Below are 23,894 nucleotides of genomic sequence, written 5' to 3'. Positions count from 1 at the left end.
CCACCAATGGGTTGTAGGCAGAAGTGAGCACTGTGGGGTGGCTAGGAGAACCAAGCAGAGGCAAAGTCATCCCTGGTGGCCCTCTTCCTTCCCAAGACCTGAGGCATGCCCTGCCTCCCCTGGGGACAGTCCCCTCTGTAAGTACAGGCTGCTCCTCTCCTCCAGCTCCTGCTTGAGTCTCAGGGGCCCTGTCTTTAGCAAAGTCTTCTTCAGAAGCATCATCCAAAACAGAGACAAGACCCAAACACCACAGAACTCTAAACAAACAATATGAACCACGGGGCAGCTCGGAGAAAACCCGCTTGTTTCTTATGAGCCCGTTTCACATGCCAGGACCTCAAGCTGGCTTTTCCCATCCCACAGGTTCCTGGCACCAGTCAGGTGTCCTGCCTTATCTGCTCAGAGTTAGTACAGATGGACGCCACAGGCTCAGTGCTCAATCTCTCAGGACCTGCTTTAGATCCAGTTGCTGGCGCTTCCCATGAACTCCCTGAGTTCACTCATTTGCTAGGATGGCTCTTGGATGGTACCTCCTCCGGTTCCCTCCCTTATTCCCACCCTCCCTGGGCAGCTGGAGAGAGACAAGAATAGGATCTTCGCCAAGCAAGGAAATGTACTAAGGCCAATGTCGAAAGAAATGAAGTCCCCCTTGGGAACCCAGCAGTGCTGAGGCCATCAAGGGACTGCTAATATCAGTGTTCAAAACACATGTGAGTGCAGGAGTCTCAGGCCAGTGCCTGAGAAGGGCAGCTATTAGGAAACAATAAACAAATGAATGTTTGGCATGCGCACTAAGCAAGAGTTAGCAGCCAGGGGCATATTAGGATTCTGGAGGGCTGGATGCTTTGAACTGCTTTTCTCCTGGGTTATTCATGCCTGCTAGTCAAGCCAACCAGTTTTCTGTTCTGGGCCCAGCCCTGTGCTAGCGTACCCCCATGGCTCCGTGCTAGTCAATCTTTCTGCCCAGTGCCAAGAGACAGCTCCCTTAGGACTCAGAGGTTTACTCTCGGGGATTTGCCCTGCAAATCGAAGAGAAAACTCTTAGTAACACAAACCCCAGACAGAAGGTGAGCAAACAGTGCCTTGACAGTGCTGGAGAGAGGGCGCCACAGTTAAACAAGCTAGCTGCTCTTCCTGAGGACTCAAGTTCGACTCCCAGCACCCAAGAGGGGTGACCCACAATGCCTGTAGCCCCAGTTCCAGCAGATCCAAAACTCTCTTTGGGACTACACACACATGGCATACACATTGAAAATAAAAACTCAACTAAAATTTAAAAACAACAAAAAAGGGGGTCCCTGAAACCACCAAAGAACTGAAGCTTGGGTCACTGATGTGGGTTTTGTACAAAGAAAGTTTGGGTTGAAGCAGAGTTGAGATGTGCATAAGAACTAGGAGTGGCCGGACTGTTTGTTTGGAAAACATTTCAAACAAACCCAAGAGTGATTCCAAGTCACCAGGACCCTGAGCTCTCTCTCTCTCTCTCTCTCTCTCTCTCTCTCTCTCTCTCTCTCTCTCTGATGCTGGGTCTCTCTCTGTCCTTGTGATCCTGGGTGGTAGAGGATGATGAGTTCCCTGCAGATGCCAACTGCAGAAGACTGAGGGCTGCCAATGTTTGATGTCCTATCTCCACAGCCCCTCCCATCCTCGGATGTGGAAGGCACCTGGGTGGGTACTTGGAGTCAGTTTCAGATGGTCTTGCCTCCTGCTATGGGTGGCAGCCAGCTTCTATTCTTCAAGGAGATGTTAGTGAGATTTGGATAGACTAGGAAGGAAATGAGAGCTCTCCAGGGTGGTCTTGTGGGTGCTGTGATGGCCGAACCTCATGCTGGCTGTCTTGCTGACTCAGCCTGGGAGGGACACTTGCCACTTCCCCCCACACCACAGTCCCCACCATGGTCTTCCCTCCAGCTCATGCTGAGTTTCACACCACAGAGACAGACCTCCAGCCAGTTCTCAGGGTATTGTCATTCCATCAAACAGAGGCAGACACTACAGAGAGGGCATGTCCTCACCCAGGGTGACAACTCAGTACTAAGTTTGGGTTTCCAGGTGAGGGTTTACAGTATGGATATACAGTGCTTGGTCCTGGACTTGGAAGGACCCAGACTAACACATGAACCAGGGTGTGGAAGGAGAAAGACTTCCAACTCCCACCCCATCCCCACCCCCACCATTGGCCATTGGACTGAGGGGATGGGGAGATGGGAGCTGGTTAAGCAATAGATCCATAAGGCCTTTGCAGGGAGGTCTTTCAGATGTCAGCATGTCTCCCTGGAGGGCTTGAGCAAGGAAGGCTCAAGGCTTGCTGACATAAACAATCAGCACTCCTAGACTGTCGCCTGGCTCTCCTGGCTCCCTTTCTAGCTCTAAAAAAAAAAAAATGAGGTTTATTGGCTCTCACCTTTTGGTGTCATTTGAAACCAGGAAATAAAAGATGGAGAAGAGCCCCATGTATCTACACAGCTGCCCAGGAGATGCCTACTGATGTGGTCGTGAGAAGCTTTGGGCTTTGACCTCTCCCTCTAGCTCCAAGCATTCTTCAGTTATTGTTTAACAGAAACATCTTTTTACTCTTTTTAATTATGTGTGTGTGCGCACAAGAGTAGGTGCCTGAGATGGAGGCCTCAGCCACCAGAGTTGGCCTTACAGATGGCTGTGGGCCACCTCCTAGATGCTGGGAATCAAACTCATGTCCTCTCAAAGAGTAGATTGCACTCTTAGCCACTGAACCATGTCTCCGGCCCCAAGATGCATCTTATAAGATTTATTTACTTATCGTTAATACGTGTGGAGGTCAGAAGACAACTTGCAGGAGTCTGTTTTCTCCTTCTACCATGTAAGCCCCAGGGATCAAACTGAGGTTGGGAAATTTGGCCGTGTGTTAACTCATGGAGCCGCAGTACAAGCCCCTAGACACATCTTTACTGTCACGAACTAGGAACCAGGAAGCCAGGAATCGAAGCATCGGAAAGCATAGTTTTCAAAGACTATGTGACCAAACTGAGGAGGGGCAGACAAGAGTCAGCAGTTTAAAGGGCCAATACTGGGGACTTGAGGATGGCTCTGCTGATAAGGGGCTTGCTACATGGACAGGAGGACCTGAGTTCAAATCCCCAGAACCCATATAAAAACCCAGTGTAGAGGTACACATGTATAATCCTAGTGCCCGACAAGAAACCACAGAGGATTCCAAGCCTTCTAGTCCTCCTGAACGGTGAAGTCCAGTCTTGGGAGAGACCCTGACTCAAAGCAGAAGATGGAGAAAAGGAGGGGGAAGACACCTGACTCTGATCTTGGCCTCCACAGGCAACACCACAGACAGACAGACAGACAGAGATAGAGAGATAGCAAGCAATGCAGTCAGGGCAGTGACACCTTTCAGGATGTATCTGCTACATCTTCTATCTTCTAAAGTCCTGAGTTTCCTGCTGTGGCTTCTTTCAGAGACCCATCACAAAGGGGGACACAGCACAGGAAAGACCCAGGAGTGGTCATTTCTTCAGCTGACCTAGAGAAAATCTTTTCCCCTTCTTACCTCTCCTTAGAAGAGAGTGGCAATAGTTCCTTTAGAGCATTTAATAAAATGTCCTGTAGAGGAGCCCCGTCCCTTATTAGGGTCAGAGAAGACATCCACCCCAGAAATGGAGTTTTGTACCCTCAGGCCATGCCCTCCAGGAGAGCCTCCCCACAGATGCCTTCAGGGATGACTCCCAAGCTCCCATATGGATCATATTTCCTGCTGAGAAGTGTCACCCCAGCCTAGGGGGGTGGGGACTTCAGGCCAGCTCAGGGCAGGAAGAGTTCTTCCTTTATAAGAGAATGAAAGTTCAACTTCCTTAATGGGCAGATGGTCCAAATTATCCCTGCCCCCTCAGCCCGCCCCTCCACAGCTGCAGAAACTGCAGCGCCCATTTTCCCAGCCCTGTGTGTTTATTTCCATTCTCCACAACCTCCTTGCTTGCTTTTGCTTTGGCTGGAGGGGACTGAAAGGCACAAAAACAAACATCAAGGGACTGGACCATTCTGACCATAGCTTGAGCTCTCTCTCCCCTCACTTTAGAAGCAGAATTCCCGGACTCTGGGACTCTGCTGTGCATAGCCAAGGGAGGCTCAATAAGTTAGTGCTCTGTCTGGTTCTTAGAGCCCTTAAAAAGTGCTCTGAGTTCTACTCACCCATCCACTCCTCTACTTTTCCATTATGTACAATATGTCGAATACTTTGCTCTACCACTGTCAAAGCTTGGGTCTGAGTCCAGAGGGTACCAGCTAAGATGTCCAAATTTCTTCTGTACTAGAACAAAGAATTAGACCACGAATAGTGATGTTATTAAATTAATAATTATTAATAGTTATTAAAGGAGAGAGAGACACTCCTGAGAGTGGAAGTGGGCTAGAAAGCTGAGACAGATCCCAGACTCCAAGCCCTGACTCCTCCCATCACCACTGAGGACCCTTTATCGGTCCTCTATACAGCACAGACTTCTCAGACGGCACTTTGCTTGGGCATTCTCTATTTTGTTTTACAGTCCTTTTGACAACTGTTTTTTTTTCTTTTAATCTTTCCCCCCCCCTAAAGATCTGATTTGTTTGTTTGTTTATATGTGGGTGTGTGTGCACATGAGTCCAGGTGTCCACAGAGGCCAAGAAAAGGGTGTCAGATCCCCTGGAGCTGCAATTACAGCCAATTGTGCGCTGTCCAACACGAGGTCTGGAAACCGAGTCTGGTCCTCTGAACGAGTGTCCGAAGCCAGTTCTCTTAAGCACTGAACCATTCTCTAACTCAGTATGTTAATCTTAATGATTCTTTCTCTATACCTATTTTCCTGCCACCTCAGGGTCTCAGTGCCTAAATGGGGACACAACTGGATGCTGAATGTCTGTCATCTTCTCACAACTTAGTGGGCGGGTAGGGTGCACGGCGATCCAGGAGGGAAAACTGCAGCATAATAATTCCCAAAGATGGGGAGCACCTGTTAAGGAAGCTTCCCTGAGTGGTGACCTCCATGTGCCTTGCAAGGCTGGACAGGTGGTGGGCTTATAGCTCAGCTGATGCCACATCTGGCTGTCTCTAACATTGCTTTAACTGTACATGGAGACCACCTTTAAAGTATTCAAAACCCCCCAGACCGCTCAAAACTGACCCTGTATTGTTGGAGGCTTTCAAATCTCCCCAAGCTGATTCCTGTGTGCAGTCAGGCAAGGCTTTAAGCCTAAGACACAGACCCTGTAGCTCAGGGCAGTAAGTGCTGAAGACCCCGAGGGGGGGAACTAAAGAGAGAGAAAGCGCCTTGCTAACAGGGCTGCTGTTAGATAGTAGCCGTCAGTGTTCGGCCTGAGACTCACACTGTTTGCAAAAGGAGAGGCTATTGCTCTGAGCACCCTGTAGCAGCTGTGTGAGCCTGGGGCAAATCACGAGACTGTTCTGGGCCCATGTCTTCTGTTGAATGAGAGAAGCCATGACAACCAAGTCATGGAGTAGTTGTGAATGACAGTAAGATATACATATAGAGTACTTGGCAGAGCATTCAGGGAAGTCAGTGGGTAGACGTCTGTTCTCCATGCTGTTCCTGCTTCACTTACAAACTCCGCCTGTGATACGCAACGGACAGGGCTTTGATGTGGTTGGGTCTGGGGACAGTTCTGAGGCATATGGGACCAAGGAATGCCGGAAGTTCCAAGGCCACTTCAGCCTGGAACCCAGCTCTGAGAGATGGCAGCTCCCAGCCACTTCAGGACCTCCCAAATCTGCCTGGGGGCAGAGGGATGGAGCAACTTGCTCAGGCTGAGAGCAGAAAGACATTTCACAGTTTACCCCCAGTAAAAGCCACAAAACCCCAAACGGGGTGTGCAGGCAAGGTAAAGGAGCAGGGACAGCCAGAGATGCCAGCACCCTGGAAGTGAAACCAGATGCTGGTTTGAAAGACTTGGGGTGGGTTCCCAAAGAGGCTGCGTCAGCAGCTGTCAGGCTTGTGGAAAGATCAGAGATCTGAGCCTGGGGTAGGGGTGGGGGAAAGCCTAAGGCAAGGCCCCTGCCACCTGGTGCTTAGGGAATCAGGAGCCAGATCCAGACTCTCCCCGGGACCCTGCTTCTTCTCCAGGCGTATTTATAGGAGACTAAGAGCAAAGCGGTGTTTGCTTTGAGAGAAGAATCCCCACACATTAGATTTATCAGGGCTGTGTGAGGCGCCCAAGAATGGCCTGGGCCATGGGGCAGAATTCCTGTATCATTCCAGAACTGCCTTGCTTAGCAAATCACATCCAGTTTACATTAGTATGCAGAGTTGCTGACAGCAGGAGCCAGGCTTCTGCGCGCGCCCCCTTCCCCTCACCCCCAACTCCCTGCCCTGGCATGCAGAGGAGCCAGAAACTGGGGAGAGTAGAGGAGGTGAGGAGGGACCCACCCAAGTGTAGGGAGCAGCCCGGATCCTGTGCAGATCCGCTTTCCGTAAGCCATCTCTGCTGGGGCCGATGCTATGCCAGCTGTCCTCAGCAGTGCATGGAGATGTCCAGAGATAACTCATGTGCTGGCTGGTCTGCTGGAATCCGAGGTGTTGGATGTTCTACATCTTTGACACTCACGGTTGCTCTCTTTGTGACCAGTCTACTTATGTTTCCAGAGATGGCATGGACCAATGGTGCCAACATTCCAACCTAGCCCCTGAAAGCAGAGGCACCCCATTTCTACTCGCCAGGACCATGGGCCCTCAGAGGCAGGTTACCAATCAGTCATTAGATGGGTGTGACCGTCTCCCCCCCCCCCCCCGTTTTGTTCTCTTCAGATGTTTCTGGGAGTCATGAGTCACTTTGAGTAATGGGGCCTGGGGAAAGGCCCATCATATCAGCAAGCCTTGCACAGCCTGGAATGAAGGGGTTACTGGAACCCAAGGCTGCTCTGGGCACACTGCCGTAAGTAGGGGGTCAGCTTGTCTAGTGTCGCATCTCAGACATGGCCTAGTGACTCCAATTCCTGAGTCTCAGCCATTGTCACTCCTGCCTGCACTCTCCCACCATTTCCCAGCTTATATACTTGAATCTGATTCTGTAATTTTTATACAGCGGTTTGGAGAGACCTGCTGGGTCTTTCCCGCAAACAAGGAAGTGCCGCGGGCTGTGGGCACATCAGACTCCTTGATCAATTTATCAGATCTCACAGTCTTACCACATTAATTGGCAAAGTCAACTTGGCACTAGTGACAGGGTAGTGGAAAGATTCAAACAGCAGTAACTACTGCCACAGGGAAAGGAATTCTACACGAAGTGTACTCTGTCTCAATTTGAACAGAGGTGACGTGAAGAGGGGCCGAGGAGGGCTTGGCGGGGCCAGGAAAGTAAAGTTATAAAAAGAAGGAAGGCAGCCGGCTCCAGGGGAACTCATATGCCCTTGGTAACTGCTGTTTACCAAAGTGAACTGCTGTCGTTCAAGAGATGCTGAGGACAGAGGTCTCGCTATCAGGAGACCTCAAGTTTGCTCCAGGAACTTACTGTTGACTCCCACAGCGCCTGTAAGCAGGCTTCGAGGGATTTGTCTGTGTCTTCTTGAGGTCCTTCTAGGCCAAGGTTGAAGTTCCAGTTAAGTGTGTGTGTGTGTGTGTGTGTGTGTGTGTGTGTGTGTGTGTTGGGGGTGGGGGGTTCAAAGGGGCCTGGCTTGGGCTTGGGCATGGAGCCACCTTTTGTCACTGATCCCCCGATCAGGCCAGGAAATGACAATGGAAGCAACAGAGAGAGGCAGTCGGCCTTGTGTATCAGACTCAAAGGGACACTCGCTGGACGCCTTGGTGGGCCCTGCCCATCCAGCTCATTTCTCAACATGCTCCTTTCCTCGCTGCCTGGGGATGCTGCCTCAGACCCACGGCTGCTGTGTTTAGCAGGGCATGACCTAGGATTGCTGCACAACACTGTGGCAGAAGAAAAGAAGAAGAAGGAGAAGGAGAAGGAAGGAGAAGAAGAAGAAGAAGAAGAAGAAGAAGAAGAAGAAGAAGAAGAAGAAGAAGAAGAAGAAGAAGAAGACGACGAAGGAGAAGGAGGAGGAGGAAGAAGAGGAGGAGGAGGAGGAGGAGGAGGAGGAGGAGGAGGAGGAGAAGAAGAAGAAGAAGAAGAAGAAGAAGAAGAAGAAGAAGAAGAAGAAGAAGAAGAAGAAGAAGAAGAAGAAGAAGAAGAAGAAGAAAAGGAGGAGGAGGAAGAGGAGGAGAAGAAGAAGAAAAGAAGGAAGAGGAGGAGGAAGAAGGAAGAGGAGGATGAGGAGGAGGGATCATATGTCCCTTATTGGTATCCTGTCAGGTCCGGTATGAGAGTTGGACAGGAGCATTCTGGTTATGGCTGCTCATGAAAACACACAACCATCCATCCATGCAGCTCTGGCTACCAAACCTGTGTTTAGTCCTCAAAGCTAACCTGAATCGGTGCTGAGCGTCCAGGACTGTCCTTCAAAGGAAATGGGGTAGGCACATGTAGCCTGCCTGAGGTTGGGAGCTTCCTAGAGCCATCTCAAGCAAGGGCCCTCTGGGCTGTGGAGTGCTGGCTCAAGGCCCTGGGCCTCCAGAACCATTCACCAGCTTCCCTGGATAGGGTGACCCAGTTCTGAGAGTGAAGAAAGAAACAGTGCTCTGTGAAAGGGGCCTTCCAGGAACAATAGCTTTCTCAGTTCCAGTTTCCTCATCTCTGCATGGAGCTGGAGTAGCCTGGGAATCCCTGAGGCCCCAGCCGCTGCTGGTACCCTATGATTTAAGGTGAAAGACAGTGTTTCTGGTCCCACTCTCCCTTGGCATCCATTCTAACCATGCCATGTGGTTGGAAGTTCCAGAGGTGGATCTGGACGGAGAACTAAGTGAGAAGTTGGAAATAGAAATGTGTGCACCAACATATTACAAGAAGTGACTGTGTGACGCACAGGACATGGGCAGACTCTCCTGGCTTTCCTCCAGTGCCTAGCTTCCTTCTACCCCGGCCTCACAGAGCAGCACACTCACTTCTGATGTCACTCAGAACATCCGTGTCCTGCAAGGGTGTGGCAGCCATCATGGTTCACCCATACGACTTGGGGGAAGCTGATGAATTTCTAACGAACATGCGACAACGTGACTTTTCTGAGCATCTGCTTCATCATGGTTGTGAGGCAGATTCATAGAACCAGCCCAGAGGGTTAAGCACCCAGTGCAGATCTCAGCTTCCCTACTCACAGGGGATGACTTGGATAAGTCACATCACCTCAGTGGGCCTCTGGGTCCTCCTGTCACCTCAAAGTCTTGGCCAGCTGACAAATTCCATGCTTCTCTGTCGTTTGTGATGATTGGAAAAGCCCAATGATTGTGTCACCTTTTAACTAAAATAGCCCCATGCGCTATGGGATGGGGTGCTTGGAGTCCACAGCTAAGCTGCTGCCAGCCATGGCCAAGGGAAATGTTGAGTTTCCTAGTCCAGACCCACTTGTCTCTCCACAGCCTTACCCCAAGTGTGTCCCGTTCCGTCTTCACTGGAGAGGCAGGATTGGACTTGGGAACACTGAGACCTTCTTCAGGAGTGTGGGTGAGGACCAGGAGCAGCCTGGGTAATTGGCAAAGGCAGTTCAGCATGCCAGGGAATAGGAGGTAGTTTCCAGGAGCTGGAGAAGCAAGGTAGGAAGCCAAAAGCAGAGATCAGAGCCCCTGCCTGACACCCCAGGAGGCCACGTGACTGCAAGGGGCTAATGCCCTGTCCTGACTTCCTTGTGTGTTTCTCCCAAGCAGTGGTGCTTCTGGACTAAGCCCTGGGGTAACTAAAGGCTTCTCAGTATAAGGGGAAACCACCTACCTCCAGGTGTTATGGGGGTCCACCATCCCCAACCCCAGAGCAGAAGGGGACAAACTGTCAAGTTGGGATAACCATCCCGTATCCTCAATGAATCAGGTGAGGGGCAACTGCTTAAACAACTGGAGTTTTCCAGCCATGGAAAGGCATGACAGACAAGCCATGGCAGGGAACTGGTGGTGACAGAAGAGGCCACATTGTCTGCGTAATCAGGCAGCAGAGAGCAAACAAGACACTGGGCCAGACTTGTTTCCGACTTCCTCCAGAGGTCCCACCTCCAAAGGGTTCAGTACTTTCCAAGCAGTTCCACCAGCTTGGGACCAAGTGCTCAAGCACAGGACCCTACAGTGTGTGTTCAAACCACAGCACTAGCTGAGGCTGCCTCTCGGGCTCTGGGTCTGGTTAAGTTGGGGCTGACATATTAAATGTGGGTTGGGAGCATTTCTGGATGATGGGTGGTTGTTTAGTCGGAAAACTCTACCTTGAAACAGAAACTGTGGGAAGAAGTCCAACTGAAAACCTATCCATAGGAAACCCAAACGTATAAGCAAGAAACGGCACTCTAGCTGGCTGGGCTAGAGACAGATTCTCAGTGGAAGGTGTGGTGACTCCCCAGATATGTGGAGGGGAGTAGCCACACCCTCACGCTTGGGAAATGTGCGGCCTGCCCTGCAGCTACTTGTTCCTCTGCAGGCACAGGGAGGCCAAGGACTGTTCAGGGACCCGTCTCTTGAACTGAGGTCCCTGAATTGGGTCAGTTGGTATCTTAACCAGGAAAATTTTAGTGTATATTTCATAAGAAGGTTGAAAACAGAATTGAGATGTGTTGGTGTGATGGAGAGACATTTGAAGAAACACATCTTGCAGCCATATTCTTTGAGACATGGCAAGAATGAGATGGGCCATCTGTCCAGATGAGTCCCAGAGCAGAAACCAGCGTTCAGATTCACTGTGACCCTTTGGGGGCACGCTGCATCTACTGACCCCTATGGGCAGGTGGTATTTTTCCCTGAGAGTACAAGTGACAAAGAACAAGCTCTTTAGTATTTGAAATGACTCAGGTCTGGGTGGAGTGACACTTCCAGGCCTGCCTAGGTGTCCTCTAGTTTAATCCCCGCCCCCATAGGTACTAAGTCTCTATTTAATCCCTGGATGAGTGTGGTGCTAGCTGAGAGGAACACCCTACTATGGACCCATGAGTCTGTGTGGTGCATAGGCCATGGGTAACATCTTTGAAGACGGTGTTATGTCTCCCATCATTTTGGTGACCACGTTTCCAAAGTCGTAAAATTGCCCTGCATCTAAATACTCTTCTGTCACTTCTGTATACTTTGAGACCTGCTGAGAATTTCAACATGTCACCATCTAGATGACATTTTCCAAATGTTCTTAGTATCCACCAAAATCCAAGACAGGCCACACTCCTGTTTTCTCAAGAAGAGAGCGGACTTGTTGTGCTGCAATCTGAGTTTTGAATCTAGAACCTAGAACAGGCTCATGGAAAGCCATTGGGTAATTGTGGAGCAGTAATGTATTATGTGAATTGGTGCCTCCAGAGTCGCTGATGGTGGACCTCCACTCAGCTCCCTCACCAAAACCCTGGCCTCTGAGTTGTGTGTTCACCTGGATACCTTCATCTTAAACACAGTGGATACCCCAGTGTCACTGTCACTGTACAATAAAATGGGATCACCTGAGAAAGTAAGGCAATTATATTATGAAGGGATAAATATGTCTAGAGCAAAGCCAGATGTGGGACTAGCATAGGTCGTCTGAGAGAAGGAGACACTGTGTGTGAGGCCTAGAGGAGCCTGGGACGGTGCATATGCATGAGGGGCTTCCCATTGCCACACCCTTCCTCCCGTCTCCTCACCCACCACTCTTTCCCTTCCTCAGCCACATCTCTGGGATGGTGCCTCTTCCCACTTTCAACTCTCTTCCTTGTCTAGTTCCAGTATGGTGTCTCCCTTCGCTCGGTACACTCTACTTGACCCACCCTTCCTAGATGCCACCTTTCCTGACCTTCCACCTTCTTTCCTGGTCTAACTTCCATTATGGTGCCTTCCTTTACTCCCCTCCTTGCCTAGCTCCCAAGATGGCCTCTCCCTTCACTCTCTCTTGCTCATCCTTCAAGTGGCATCTCTACCCACTTCCTCATCTACATTTCTAAGTGATGCCTTCCCCACCACCTACTCCAGTCTTCTGTCCCTATCTATACATGTATTACTATTTGAGAATCCATGTATTGAAACAGGGTCTTACAGTATGGCCCAAGCTGGCCTATGAACTAATGATACTCCTAAGTCAGCCTGCCAGGTGCTGGGACTGCAGATGTGTACCATGACAGATGGCTTTACTAATTGTTTCCCAGGCTTTTGCCAACCCCCCACTCCTAGTGTCAGCTTCCTAGAGGCATATCCCTAACTCCTGTGTGTGTCCACTCTACTCTAACCGATGCTTGCTCATTTGTGATAAAGGGAACAGAATAAGCCAGGGACTCTCTGAACACCAGCCTCACAATACTTGCAACATTCCATCTCTTGCTCTTGCTCTGACCTGATCCTCGATGCTGCCTGACCTGCTCTGGAACCCGTAGCTTCCCCCTGCCTCCTCTGACCTCACACGGAGGCTTCTGCTCTCAGCCCCATGGCAAGCACCACACACATACTCTCAAGTGACCTGGTATTGACCAGAGGCAAGGCAGGTCTGGGGAACCCGTAGCCAATCTGAGGTCAAACCTCTGATCTATTTTGATGTCACCATTCCCTCCTAACCGTCCCCAGGGAGTTTCCTTTGTCACACTTGGCTTCTGGGTTCTACCTTCCCACCCCAGCTTCCTCTTCAGGGCTCCCGTGTTCTCCCTGAGTGCCAGCAGGAGCTGGGTTTTCAGTAACTGCCAGGCCTGGCTGGCTGCCTGGTCATGGAGAAAACTCACCGAACACTGAGGAGAAGAGATGTTGTAGCCAGTTTTGTTGTGAACTTAAAACTCTTTTTAGAAATCAGTTGGTAAGAAGAAAGCTGACAGCAAGAAGAAAGCCAGACATGGCGACATATAGCCATAATCCAAGCATTAGCGCACGAGGGATGGGGGCAGCCGGGCTGTGGGAGACCCCGTCTCAGAACAAAGCAAAACAAAACAAACTAGCTGGCGTGACACATGTGGCCTCGGCGTGGTTTCAGCCCTAGCTGTCTCTTCCCTGTGTGGAAGCATACTCATTCAGGAGGCTGGGTCAGGTCCTGGGTGCCCAGGGACAGATAGTAATGATGACTCTCCCGGCAGGGGACATGGATTTCACAATGATTCGCCTAGTGAATGGCTCTGGCCCACACCAAGGCCGAGTGGAGGTGTTCCATGATCGCCGCTGGGGCACAGTGTGTGATGATGGCTGGGACAAGAAGGATGGAGATGTAGTGTGCCGCATGCTGGGTTTCCATGGTGTTGAGGAGGTGTACCGGACAGCTCGTTTTGGGCAAGGTAAGGATGGTGAGGTAAGGTACCGATCGGACAACATGGCCTGGCCTTCTTCCCCAAAACCTGTGTCACCTTCATGTGAAACAACTCACACAGGCCGACTGTGCTCTGGGGACACTGATCCCTCACTCCTGTTCTCAGTACACACCTCATACTTACAAACATTCCCTCTCTATAGAACTTGAGCAGGAAGAAACTTAAGTGGACTTGAACCCAAAACAACAGTTCTCAACGTGTGGGTCTGAGAACGTCTCCCCATCTGTTCAGTGTACCCTGTTCCTCAGCTGTGTGCACTTGCCCCTGGCCCCTCTCCATTGTCTTGGTGTTCTTGTCTGGGAACTGTGCTTACAGAGTCTGGGATGCTTCCCAGCCTAGACCCCTGGGATCTAATATGCTGCCAACCAACTGTTGTGATCATATCACCCTCAGCCATCAGGTAGTCTGCTGATCCGTGAGTGACAGTCGCCCACCAAAGGTGCTTTGGGGTTGTGGAGTTGGTGCCAGACAAGCCCACCATCTCACCCAGAGCTTAGGCTTTCTATTCCTGAGCCAAAATAGTTACAGGGGCTGCTAGTGTGACATGAGGAAAGAGGGTGGGTAGTTCCTTCTCCTCTTCCTCCCTCTCCTCCTCTTCCTCTTCTTCTTCCTCCTCCTCCTCCACTTCCTCTCCTCCCTTGAGGCTGTCCCTGGAGCCCATCTCTACTCCTGAGGCTTCAATCATGGCCCAGATCATTCTCTCTACCCTGAAATATTCCCTTGATCCTCAGACTTCTCAGAATCCAGTTACCTCCTTGATAGAACCACACAGACACAGCCTGCACCTGTGAAATGGGCCACATTTTCTTCCCATCAAATCCTTTACCTCTATCAAGCCTACAGCACCATTTTGTGTTAGATTTCCATCTAAACCAAACCCTGGGCATTTCCATCCTATCACCAACTTCTTAACTGTCCACCCCCAAGTCTTACAAATTCTATCTATGCCCACCCCTCCAGGGTCTTTTGAATCTGTCTCCCCCTGCCTTCTTCCTCTCTGATCCACCTTACAGTATTCATCAGAGCAGTGAATGCTCAGGATGGAAACTCTGGAGTCTGACTCCTGTGTTTGAATCCAGTGGCATCCTTGAGCAGATTTCTTAACTCAGCATCAAATCTTTCTCCTTTACAGACGAGCTGTCAATGTTAGATGAGGTTGCATGTGTCAAGCAGTTAGCATGAGGTTGTGTGTGTGAAGCAGTTAGCATGAGGTTGCGTGTGTCAAGCAGTAAGCACGGTGCAGGCACCATTGCCCATCTCTATCTGCTGCCTATTGAGTGAAGGTGGGTGCCAGTCCAAGGGGCCTGAGTGCATCCCTGAGCTTTTATGAACCGCTGTCATTTGGGCTGTCACTACAACCTGCGGGTTGGTTCCTGGGCCTGCCTTCTATAGCTGCCAGCAATCTGTCTTCAATGAGCAATAGTTTGTGTTAAGCCCTTCCTGAAACTTAGGTGGGCCTTTATTGCTCTTCGGATCGAGTTAGCCTTCCTTTTAATCCCTCCCAGCAATTGTTCTTTGAGACAGAATCTCACATATAGCTCAGGCTGGCCTTGGGCTCACTGTGTCTCTCAGGCTACCCTCTAACTTGCAATCCTCCTGCTTCAGCTCGCTCAAGTGAACGGATTTTAAATACTCACCACTACTACAAAGCCCTAACTAAAGCCCTTCTTGTGCTACTTCCTGTCATTCCTCACTTGTCCCAGGGTGCTTCTATCTCGGGGATCTAGTGTGCTTCTGAGGCCACCTGATGGTGTTCCCTGTCACCCTGACTCTGTATGCTATCTTTTCCCATCATCTAAAAGGCAGTTCTGTTTTGTCTCCTGGAAGGAGCTTACCAGGCCCTCCCATACCTCAGCTCACAATGAACATACACTTTAGCTCCTGTGGCATTCTGTGCAGGTGTCTGGCATCTGTGTTGTTCATTGTGGGATTGTAACTATGCGGGAGAGTGCCGGATGTTGAGCAGGCCCTCAGGATTATCTGATGAATGAATGAATGGTCACCTCCAACCTAGTGATGTGTCCATCTTACCCCATGAAGAGTGCCTCCTGTGCCGTTTTCTCATCTGTCCACCAGGGGGTGCTGTGCTGATCTTTTTTTTTTTTTTTTAAACACTGGGGACTGTGCAGTATTAACATTTTAATAAATGCCCTGGCATGGAGCAGCCGAGATGGAACACAGTGGTTTATGTTTCCAAATGAAAGACACACACACACACACACACACACAGTCTTTATATTTTAATATGCCATAAGCAGCACATTAGCTAGACTGCCTAGCCTCCATGCTGCTAGAATCTACCTCCCACTGACAATTCTGAGTTACTACTTACTAATTTCTGTGTTCCATCTCGGCCATGCTCTAGACCCAATTGGACAGCCCTCTGGGCCATGCTTTCTTGGCCCAGAGCCCAGGGTGCTCTCCTTGTGTCTCTACCCCATGGTGGCCTCTGGGTCTCTCCTCTCTCCACACTTTTCTAAAGCATGGCAGGTCTTTCTCTCCTCCTTCCTCAAGGTCTCAAGCACAGAAAATCTGTCCCCCCCCCCCTTTACCCTCCCCACCTCCACTTCTCTCTCTCTTTCCTCTCTCTCTCTCCTCTCTCGTCTCTCTCCTCTCTTTCCTCTCTTCTCTCTCTTTCCTCTCTCTCTCCTCTCTCTTCTCTCTCTTCTCTCTCTCTCCTCTCTCTCTCTCTCTGTCTCTGTCTCTCTGTCTCTGTCTCTCTGTCTCTCTGTCTCTCTCTCTCTCTCTCTCTCTCTCTCTCTCTCTCTCTCGCTCTCTTCTCCCCAACAATTGGCTTCTGGCATCTTTATTTACCAATCAGAATTAACTGAGGGCAGGTTCCCAGAAGCTTTGTGCAGACCCTCTTGTGCGAACTGTTCTTGGGGGACCCAATTAGCATTCGTAATATAAGCAGCTACAGGACTGTGTTGTGCACTTCAAGAGGGACAGCCAGAGTGGAGCTGACCTAGCCTGAGCAGGTTTCCTCAGACCTACATATATTTTGTCCTGGATCACCCAGGACAAAATAATTTCCTAACGAGTTCTCAGGCTAGTATTGGGACCTCTCCTTGTGTAGGCAGAGGACTGTTCTAATCCAGAGGACAAATACCTGGTATCTTCAGAGCACTGGCTTCTGTGACATGGGGTGCGGGGCATAGATATCTGCAGCTCCCTTAGCAATGCCCCCACACATGTGTAAGAATGGCGGTTTCAGGGGTGGGGGGAGGGCTGCTTGTGAGATGACCCTGCTCCAAGCCTATTGTCCTTCCAGAGGCTGGACAGCAGCCCATCCTGGTGGAACCCCGGGCTGCTCTTACAGTGTCCACATCCTGCAAACGCATTTGGGATGGGCAGCCTTAGGCCTGTTCTTTATTTGTTAGTTCCCTTTATTTGCTTTGGGTGTGACTAATCCAATGGAGCTCTTGGGCCTGCTGCCTTCTCCTGGGTAATTTGTGAAGTGATGTGTTTTCCAGGAGATGTTTAATCTGCAAGTTATTGCTGTCCCTCAAAGGGCTTATTGTGTAGGAGCCAGGGAGGGGCTGTGGCAAACACAGGGTCCAGGCAGACAGCGGAAGGAGGCCTCTCCTCCTCGGTCTGTCCTTGCCTCACTGCGTGGCAATCCTGTGAGAGGAGACCCTGAGAATCTCCATGGAACATGTCTAAGTGGCTTGATTCAGGAAGCTGGTTTAGTCAATAGCACAGTGGCTCAGGTGGTCCCTTGAGCTCTTGGTAAAGGGATATCACAGGGCAGATCTAGAGTGAATGACCGAGCTGAAGATTTTCGAAGTCTCAGTGATTCCACTAAAAAGAGAGGGGTCATCAGGCTGTGGAGGAAAATACAGTGTGATCGGTTATGGGTCTAATCACTCAGCTACCTCTCCTGTAGGCTTTCATGGATACCATAGCCCTCACCAATACATAAACCTCCAGTTCACTAATGCGAAGTGAAATACCAGTAACGCTAGAGTCTGGGTTAAGACCCTGGACCTTTTACTTTATGCTTCTTTGTGGTATTCATTATTTTTTATTACTGTGACCAAAACATAACTCAAGGAAAGAAAGATTTGTTTTAGCACATGGTTAGCATCCTGGCAGGGAAGGCATGGTGACAATGCTACTAGTGGGAGGTGGCCTCTTCCAGTCTAGTGAACTAGGAAGAAGACACATTAGGCTGGAGTGGGTGTAACTTTCAAAGTCTACCCTTTACTGATCTTCTTCCTTTGGCTAAATAGGCCCTGCCTCTTAAAGGTTCCACAGTGACCCCAAACAGAGAGCCCCAGGATCTCCATGTATGGCCACCTTCAGACCAGCAGGTTGACCCATTACAGCTCAGCGAACAAGGCTGGCTGCAAGTCTTAGGGACTCAGTGTTTGAGGGTCTAACCTAAGGACTTATGGTTGGAGGATGACTGACTATAAAGTCAAATTTGGGAATCCTTTATATTTCTAGTACCGTGGTCTTGGGCTCACAGAATGGGATCATGTAGTAATTTGCTACTAACGAAATCAGTTCTGGACCACAGGATAATCCAGAATCTGTCTGACATTACCCTTCTGATTAGACCTTGTCAAATTGCCCATTCATAAAAGCTTCAAGATACTATATCTCGGTGGCAGGCAGTCGGCTATCAAGTGTGAGCCTGGGGATAGGTGGGTAGGCTGCAAGAGTTGACTTTGAAATTAGTCTCTACTAGTTATAAACGGTGTAATCTGGTACCAATTGCTCTCTGAGCAGAAGTTTTCTCATTTACAGAATGTGTTTCTTAATCCTTTTTTAAGATTTATTTATTTTATTTACATGAGTACACTGTAGCTGTCTTCAAACATACCAGAAGAGGGCATCAGATCCCATTACAGATGGTTGTGAGCCACCATATGGTTGCTGGGAATTGAACTCAGGACCTCTGGAAGAGCAGTCAGTGCTCTTAACCGCTGAGCCATCTCAGCGGTTAAGAATGTGTTTCTTACTGTCTACCCCAAAGCATAATGGTAAGGACTTATAGAGGCTCATATCTGAAAGAAGCCTGATTCATAGAAGAGACAAGCACCAATAGTCCCTGTTGTTGTTACTCTAACTACAGGAAGCTAAGCTCATAATGAAGGATGCATTCTGAGTAGAGTGGAGAGGGAAGATGGCTGCCGACAGATTTGAGAAGCACCCGAGGGACAGCCAGGGCATGGCCATGTCATTTACAGGCATATCCCTTTTCTCCTCCTTCCTGCTTCCAAATGCTGCTAAGATGTTGTGTTTGCCTCTCTTCACAGGCACAGGGAGGATTTGGATGGACGATGTGAACTGCAAGGGAACCGAGACCTCCATCTTCCACTGCCAGTTCTCCAAATGGGGGGTGACAAACTGCGGGCATGCTGAGGACGCTGGGGTGACTTGTACTACCCTCTGAAGGTGGCCACAGCCCAAGGCCAGGGCACTGCTATCAAGCCACATTCCTGTGTCTCTGGGGTAGGGGGACTTTCTTGGAGCCACCTAACCATGGCTCGTTCCCGATCCAACACCACCCCACCCTTGCTGCCAGTTGGCCCTACTCTGGTTCCAAGGTGATCTGGTGTCACTCTCCTTGCAGACGACTCCTCCAAAGTGCTCAGTGGGACCTACATTGTCTTTCCTTTCCACCAAGGTTTCTACATGGGGAGCCCTGGTCAACTGAACTAGCAATATGTTCAGCTATCTGAGACGATTCATAAGGGTCCGGGGATCCATATTTCCTTTGGTCTCTTGGCTACATATGGATGCTGATATGATGTCACAGGCAAGAACAGCAATGGAGGTGGGAGGTGTTATGGGTCATTTACTTTGCAGATAATTCCCAAATCCCACACTTTCACCATCCACCTCCCCAGCAAGTAGAAACCCTCAATGACTCTGTTTCCCCTCTTTTCCTCTGCTTCTCCACACTATATGTTAGTTTGAGGAAGGGACAGTGGAGAAGCAAGCTATAGGAGACATAAGAAAATAGCAGGCACCTGAAGAGCCCAGCTGGAGCTGGGAAGGGAGGGGAATAATTACCATGCTGTACTCCATCCTATCTTGGGTGCTGGAATCACTTATCCATATTGCTGTGCTAATAATACAAGGCATGTCCCTCAGGGCAGGGCCCTGCTCCTGGGAGTGCTCATCTGATCTGTTCATCTGGCTGCCAAGTTAGAAGACCAAGAATGACCAAGACTGAGACCAGGTTCCCACATGAATCTTAGTGTGCCCTTGTTGGGCCCGAGCAACAAGCTTTGGCTATAGACATTGCTTATTAGAAGGTTGTATGCCCCAAATCCTACAGCAAGCCTGTATAAGATCAGACATAATGGGTTTCTAAGTCAAGCGTACACAGGGATGACTGATTTGAAGGGTGCTATCCACATTAACCTGAGCCCATTAGTCATTAGAGACTGTGTCTCAGGGTTGTTGGTGACATTGCACCTTCTGGGCCCTTCTAGATAGAATCCTGTGATCCAAGGAATGCAATCCTGATAACCCCCTAAAGGGTAGAAAGAAGTATGACATTCTTATAGTCTTCCCATTGGAAATGAGAGGCCTTGGGACTCTTCAAGCCTTTGAGTTACACTTCCCTCCTACTTACAAAGAGAACATAATCTGCTCTTGACCCAGGGAGGAGGTTAAACTAGACTGTACATGTGTTCTAGAACTGGGGAGCTACAGGGCAGCAACTGAGTGCAGGCCTGTCTGGCTATCGTAGAGTCACAGACACAATCACATATCCTATGAGGTGAGCATTATCCTGCTCGGGGTCAAGACCTAAGTACCTCCAGATGTAGTTGCCCCAAAGATCCTGACTGACCACTCAGCCAGTATACCATCTTGGTCATTCTTGCTTGCAATCTGTGTTACTCACTACTGTTCTCATGATCTGACCAACTGTTATGTTTACATAACATGCATGCACTCATGCATTTCCTTCCAGCGCTGATGTATGTATACCTGTACAAGCGTAGCACTCCTATTACATTGCTCAGCGTGTCACAAGGTTATGTTTTAAAAGATATGCTAAAGGCTATATTTTTTAGAAAGGTATTTTAAAAGTGCCTAAACATCCCTTTGAGAATTGTGGGAGAGAACCAGTTACGCCTACTTTCTCACTTGGTCTTTACATGGAGGAAACACAAGTTTGGTTTTATGTCTATAAAAGAAATGTTGAAAAGTATTTTAACCATAAAAATAAAAGTCGGCTAGTTTACAGACCTACCTATGAGGGCATGGAAACGACCACGGCCTGTATTTCAGGGACTAATGAAAACTAGGCCTAAAACACTTCAGATGTTTTGTAAGAAAGAATCTCAATAAAGCAAACATTTGGAAAAAGGTGTCGCTGATAAGTGGTCCATCATATCCTTTCTCACAAAAAACCCAGGAGACTGTGGAGAGAGCTGGAAACCGCAGTCTTTCCAGGGAGAGTTGTTAGCATGTGCTGCCCATGGAAAGCCAGCTCTGTGTTTTTCAGAAGACATCCAACACACATGTCTAGACTGATTATGGGAGAGAACACATCTTAGTCTGTTATCTGTTGCCATAACAAAATACCTGAGGTGAGGTAGATTTTTAAAGGAACCAGGTTTATCTATAAACCCAAAACTGGGCAGCCGTATCTGTCAATGGACTTGTGCTGCTTCAACTTGAGGCAGAAGGAAGAAGACAAGGAGTCTGAACAATAGAGACAATCATGCGGGAGGGCTTGCTTTAGAACAAACTAGAACCACCACCATCCATGAGGACCCCACCCCTGTCACCCAGACACCTCCTCAAACTGCCACATTGAGGAACCAAGGATCCAATACATGCGTGTGCATGGGGAGGGGGAGGGTACACTCAACTTGCAGCAGGACCACACCAGTTAAGCCTGATTGGGCGCTTCCAAGCAACAGAACAGCACCTGGGACCCGTTCATGAGAGAATGGTTTTGAACTGCACTTGATCTTACCCAAAAGAAAGTGCCCGTGTTTGTACCTGACCCAAGAAAAGTGTCTTAGTTAGAGTTTTATGACTGAGAAGAGACACCATGACTAGTGCAACTCTTATAAAGGAAAACCTTTCATCGGGGCTGGCTTACAGTTTCAGAGCTTGGTCCAGTATTAGCAAGCATGGCAACACACAGGCAGACATAGTGCTGGAGAGGCAGCTGAGAGTTCTACCTCTGGATCCACAGGCAGCTTTGTTGACTGCAACACACTTCTCTCTCTCTCTCTCTCTCTCTCTCTCTCTCTCTCTCTCTCTCTCTCTCTCTCTCTCTCAGGCTGGTTTCACTGCCTGTTAGCAGCTCTGTTTGACAGGAGGTATCCTGTGACTCTGGCATCTCTAATCTCTTGGGGTCTCCAAGTCTTCCTCTTCACAGCCTCACACAGTGGCCTCTCTAGGCACTCCTGCCACATGCCTGGCCTCAGTGGCTTTCCTTAGTGCTGAAGGGAGATTCCTTAACCCCTTTCTTGTATCCCTGACTCCATATCCAGAGCCTCATGGGTGAAGCTGTCAGGTTCTGCTGCTTGCTGAGGCTGGAACACGGCTCTTTCTTCAGATACATTTTTGACAACTTTCTGTTTTTAATGGTGTATTTATTGGCTGGTTTTGTGTGTCACCTTGGCACAGGATGGAGTTATCACAGAAAAAGGAGCCTCCCTTGAGGAAGTGCCTCCATGAGATCCAGCTGGAAGGCATTTCGCAATTAGTGATCAAGGGTGGGAGGGCCCCTTGTGGGTGGTGCCATCCCTGGGCTGGTAGTCCTGGGTTCTATAAGAGAGCAGGCTGAGCAAGCCAGGGGAAGTAAGGAACATCCCTCCATGGCCTCTGCATCAGCTCCTGCTGCCTGACCTGCTTGAGTTCCAGTCCTGACTTCCTTTGGTAATGAACAGCAATGTGGAAAGTGTAAGCTGAATGAATCCTTTCCTCCCCAATGTGCTTCTTGGTCATGATGTTTGTACAGGAATAGAAACCCTGACTAAGACAGATGGTTTCCTTCATTGCCTAAGCTTGGCTGTCCTGGAGCTCACTCTGTAGACCAGGCTGGCCTAGAACTTAGAGATCCTCTGCCTTCCAAGTGCTGGGATTAAATGTGTGCACCACCCCACCTGGTCCCAAACTTTTCTTTAATTTCTTTTCACTTTTCTTTAGTTTCTTCCCACACATTGGAAGCTTTGCTGGACGGGGTCTTGCTCTGAGGTCACCTCTCTCTTTACTCCACTTGGCGTCAGGTTTTTCTGCAGTCTGCTCACACTTCCTGGGACTCCTTTTCTCCTACTGTGCAGTTGGTATGTCTCCTTCCTCTTCTTGCTCCTTTTCATTATAGATCTGCATGAGACTAGGCACTAATAGTCACACTACACAGTCGATGCTAGGTTTGTTTTGGAAAATGTCCTCCAACAAAGCTGTTAAACCAGAACTCTTCAATTGAGCCTCAGGCAGAGTTTTGGGTTCTTTTTTTGACAAAGGCAGAAAGCAGCCACATTCTTCACCAAAAGACCAGCCTCTAGGCAACATAATAAAATTCTTCTCTGAAACCTCACGAGCTGGACCTCCACAGTTCAAATTACCTCAGTAAACACTGTCTTCCACGTTCATACTACAATGAAGGCCATTGAGGCCCACGTTAAGTGTTCAACTGCTTTTCTGATCCAAAGTTACAAAGTCCACATTCCTCCAAACAAAATCATGGTCAGGCCTATCACAACAATACCCCAGTGCCTGGTACCAATGTCTATCTCAGAGTTTCTATTTCTCTGAAGAGATACCAAGGCCACTCTACCAGTCCTGAATGAAGTCAAACAGTCCTATGAGGGGGGATCGAGGCTAATTATAGGAAAGATAGAAAAAAGAGGCAAGAGACAGGCATGGGAGGGCTTCTTGGCAGCGAGTGTATTTCTCATAGCCCTTTATACTACATGCCATGGGAGGCAAAGCCACAAGCTAACAGAAACAATTTTGCTAAAATGTACACAAGACATTTGTTCCCATCCCCAAAACTTCCCTTATCCTTCCACCAAGATCGATAGAATCTTCAGCCCCTAGCCTCGAGACTCAGGTGCATCTCCTCTTACCATTCTAACAACAGGCAGGAGTGTTCCAGCACAGAGCCACAGCAGCCTGTGAGGAGAGGTCTGGGCTCCACAGCCCTAGATGCTCCTAGGTGGCTGCTCATTGATGTCCTTATGCCCCGAGTTTGCTGCAGGCCACTGCAGTGGGCTAAAAATCAACACGTTTCTGGAAATCCCTCAAGGAAGTATATTTTCCCTCCTCTTTCCTAAAGCCTGGATGGTAGCTGTCCTCCCTTCATCCTCCCTCCCTCCTCTTTTCTTTCCTTCCTTCCTTCTCTCCCTCCCTATAGATATCGTAGCCACTCCATCTATGTGATCAAGACCCTGGAGGAAGGCAGCACCCACCACCATTTCTTGCCTTCCCCACTGCCTAGAAGTCAAACACACCCACTTCCAATAGACAAACGTGCACATATTTTTGGACAAGTTTCTCAAACTCCTGCCCCAATTTTCTTCACTGACATTGATGGTAAAATAATAAAGGTCATGCTAACATTCTCTAACAGGTCCAGAATGTGAATCAGTTTGGTTCTGTTTGTAAACTGGCT

At 49.2% G+C, this 23,894-nt stretch overlaps 1 protein-coding gene across 1 annotated transcript in view; it reads left to right on the top strand.

Moving 5' to 3' along the window:
• The window catches only part of Scara5 (scavenger receptor class A member 5), a 101,560-nt gene extending 80,940 nt beyond the window's left edge, over positions 1-20,620 (top strand). Inside the window, exons 8-9 of the mRNA XM_052191165.1 lie at positions 13,067-13,261; positions 18,559-20,620. Coding sequence (XP_052047125.1) covers positions 13,067-13,261; positions 18,559-18,695 — 332 coding nt within the window. The 3' untranslated portion in view covers positions 18,696-20,620. The remainder of the gene's footprint in view (positions 1-13,066; positions 13,262-18,558) is intronic.
• Positions 20,621-23,894: the final 3,274 nt, after the last annotated feature.

This window comes from Apodemus sylvaticus, chromosome 8 (genome assembly GCF_947179515.1).
Source record: "Apodemus sylvaticus chromosome 8, mApoSyl1.1, whole genome shotgun sequence".
In the NCBI taxonomy this organism is placed as follows: Eukaryota; Metazoa; Chordata; class Mammalia; order Rodentia; family Muridae; genus Apodemus; species Apodemus sylvaticus.
This window is presented reverse-complemented; position numbering and strand designations above follow the sequence as displayed.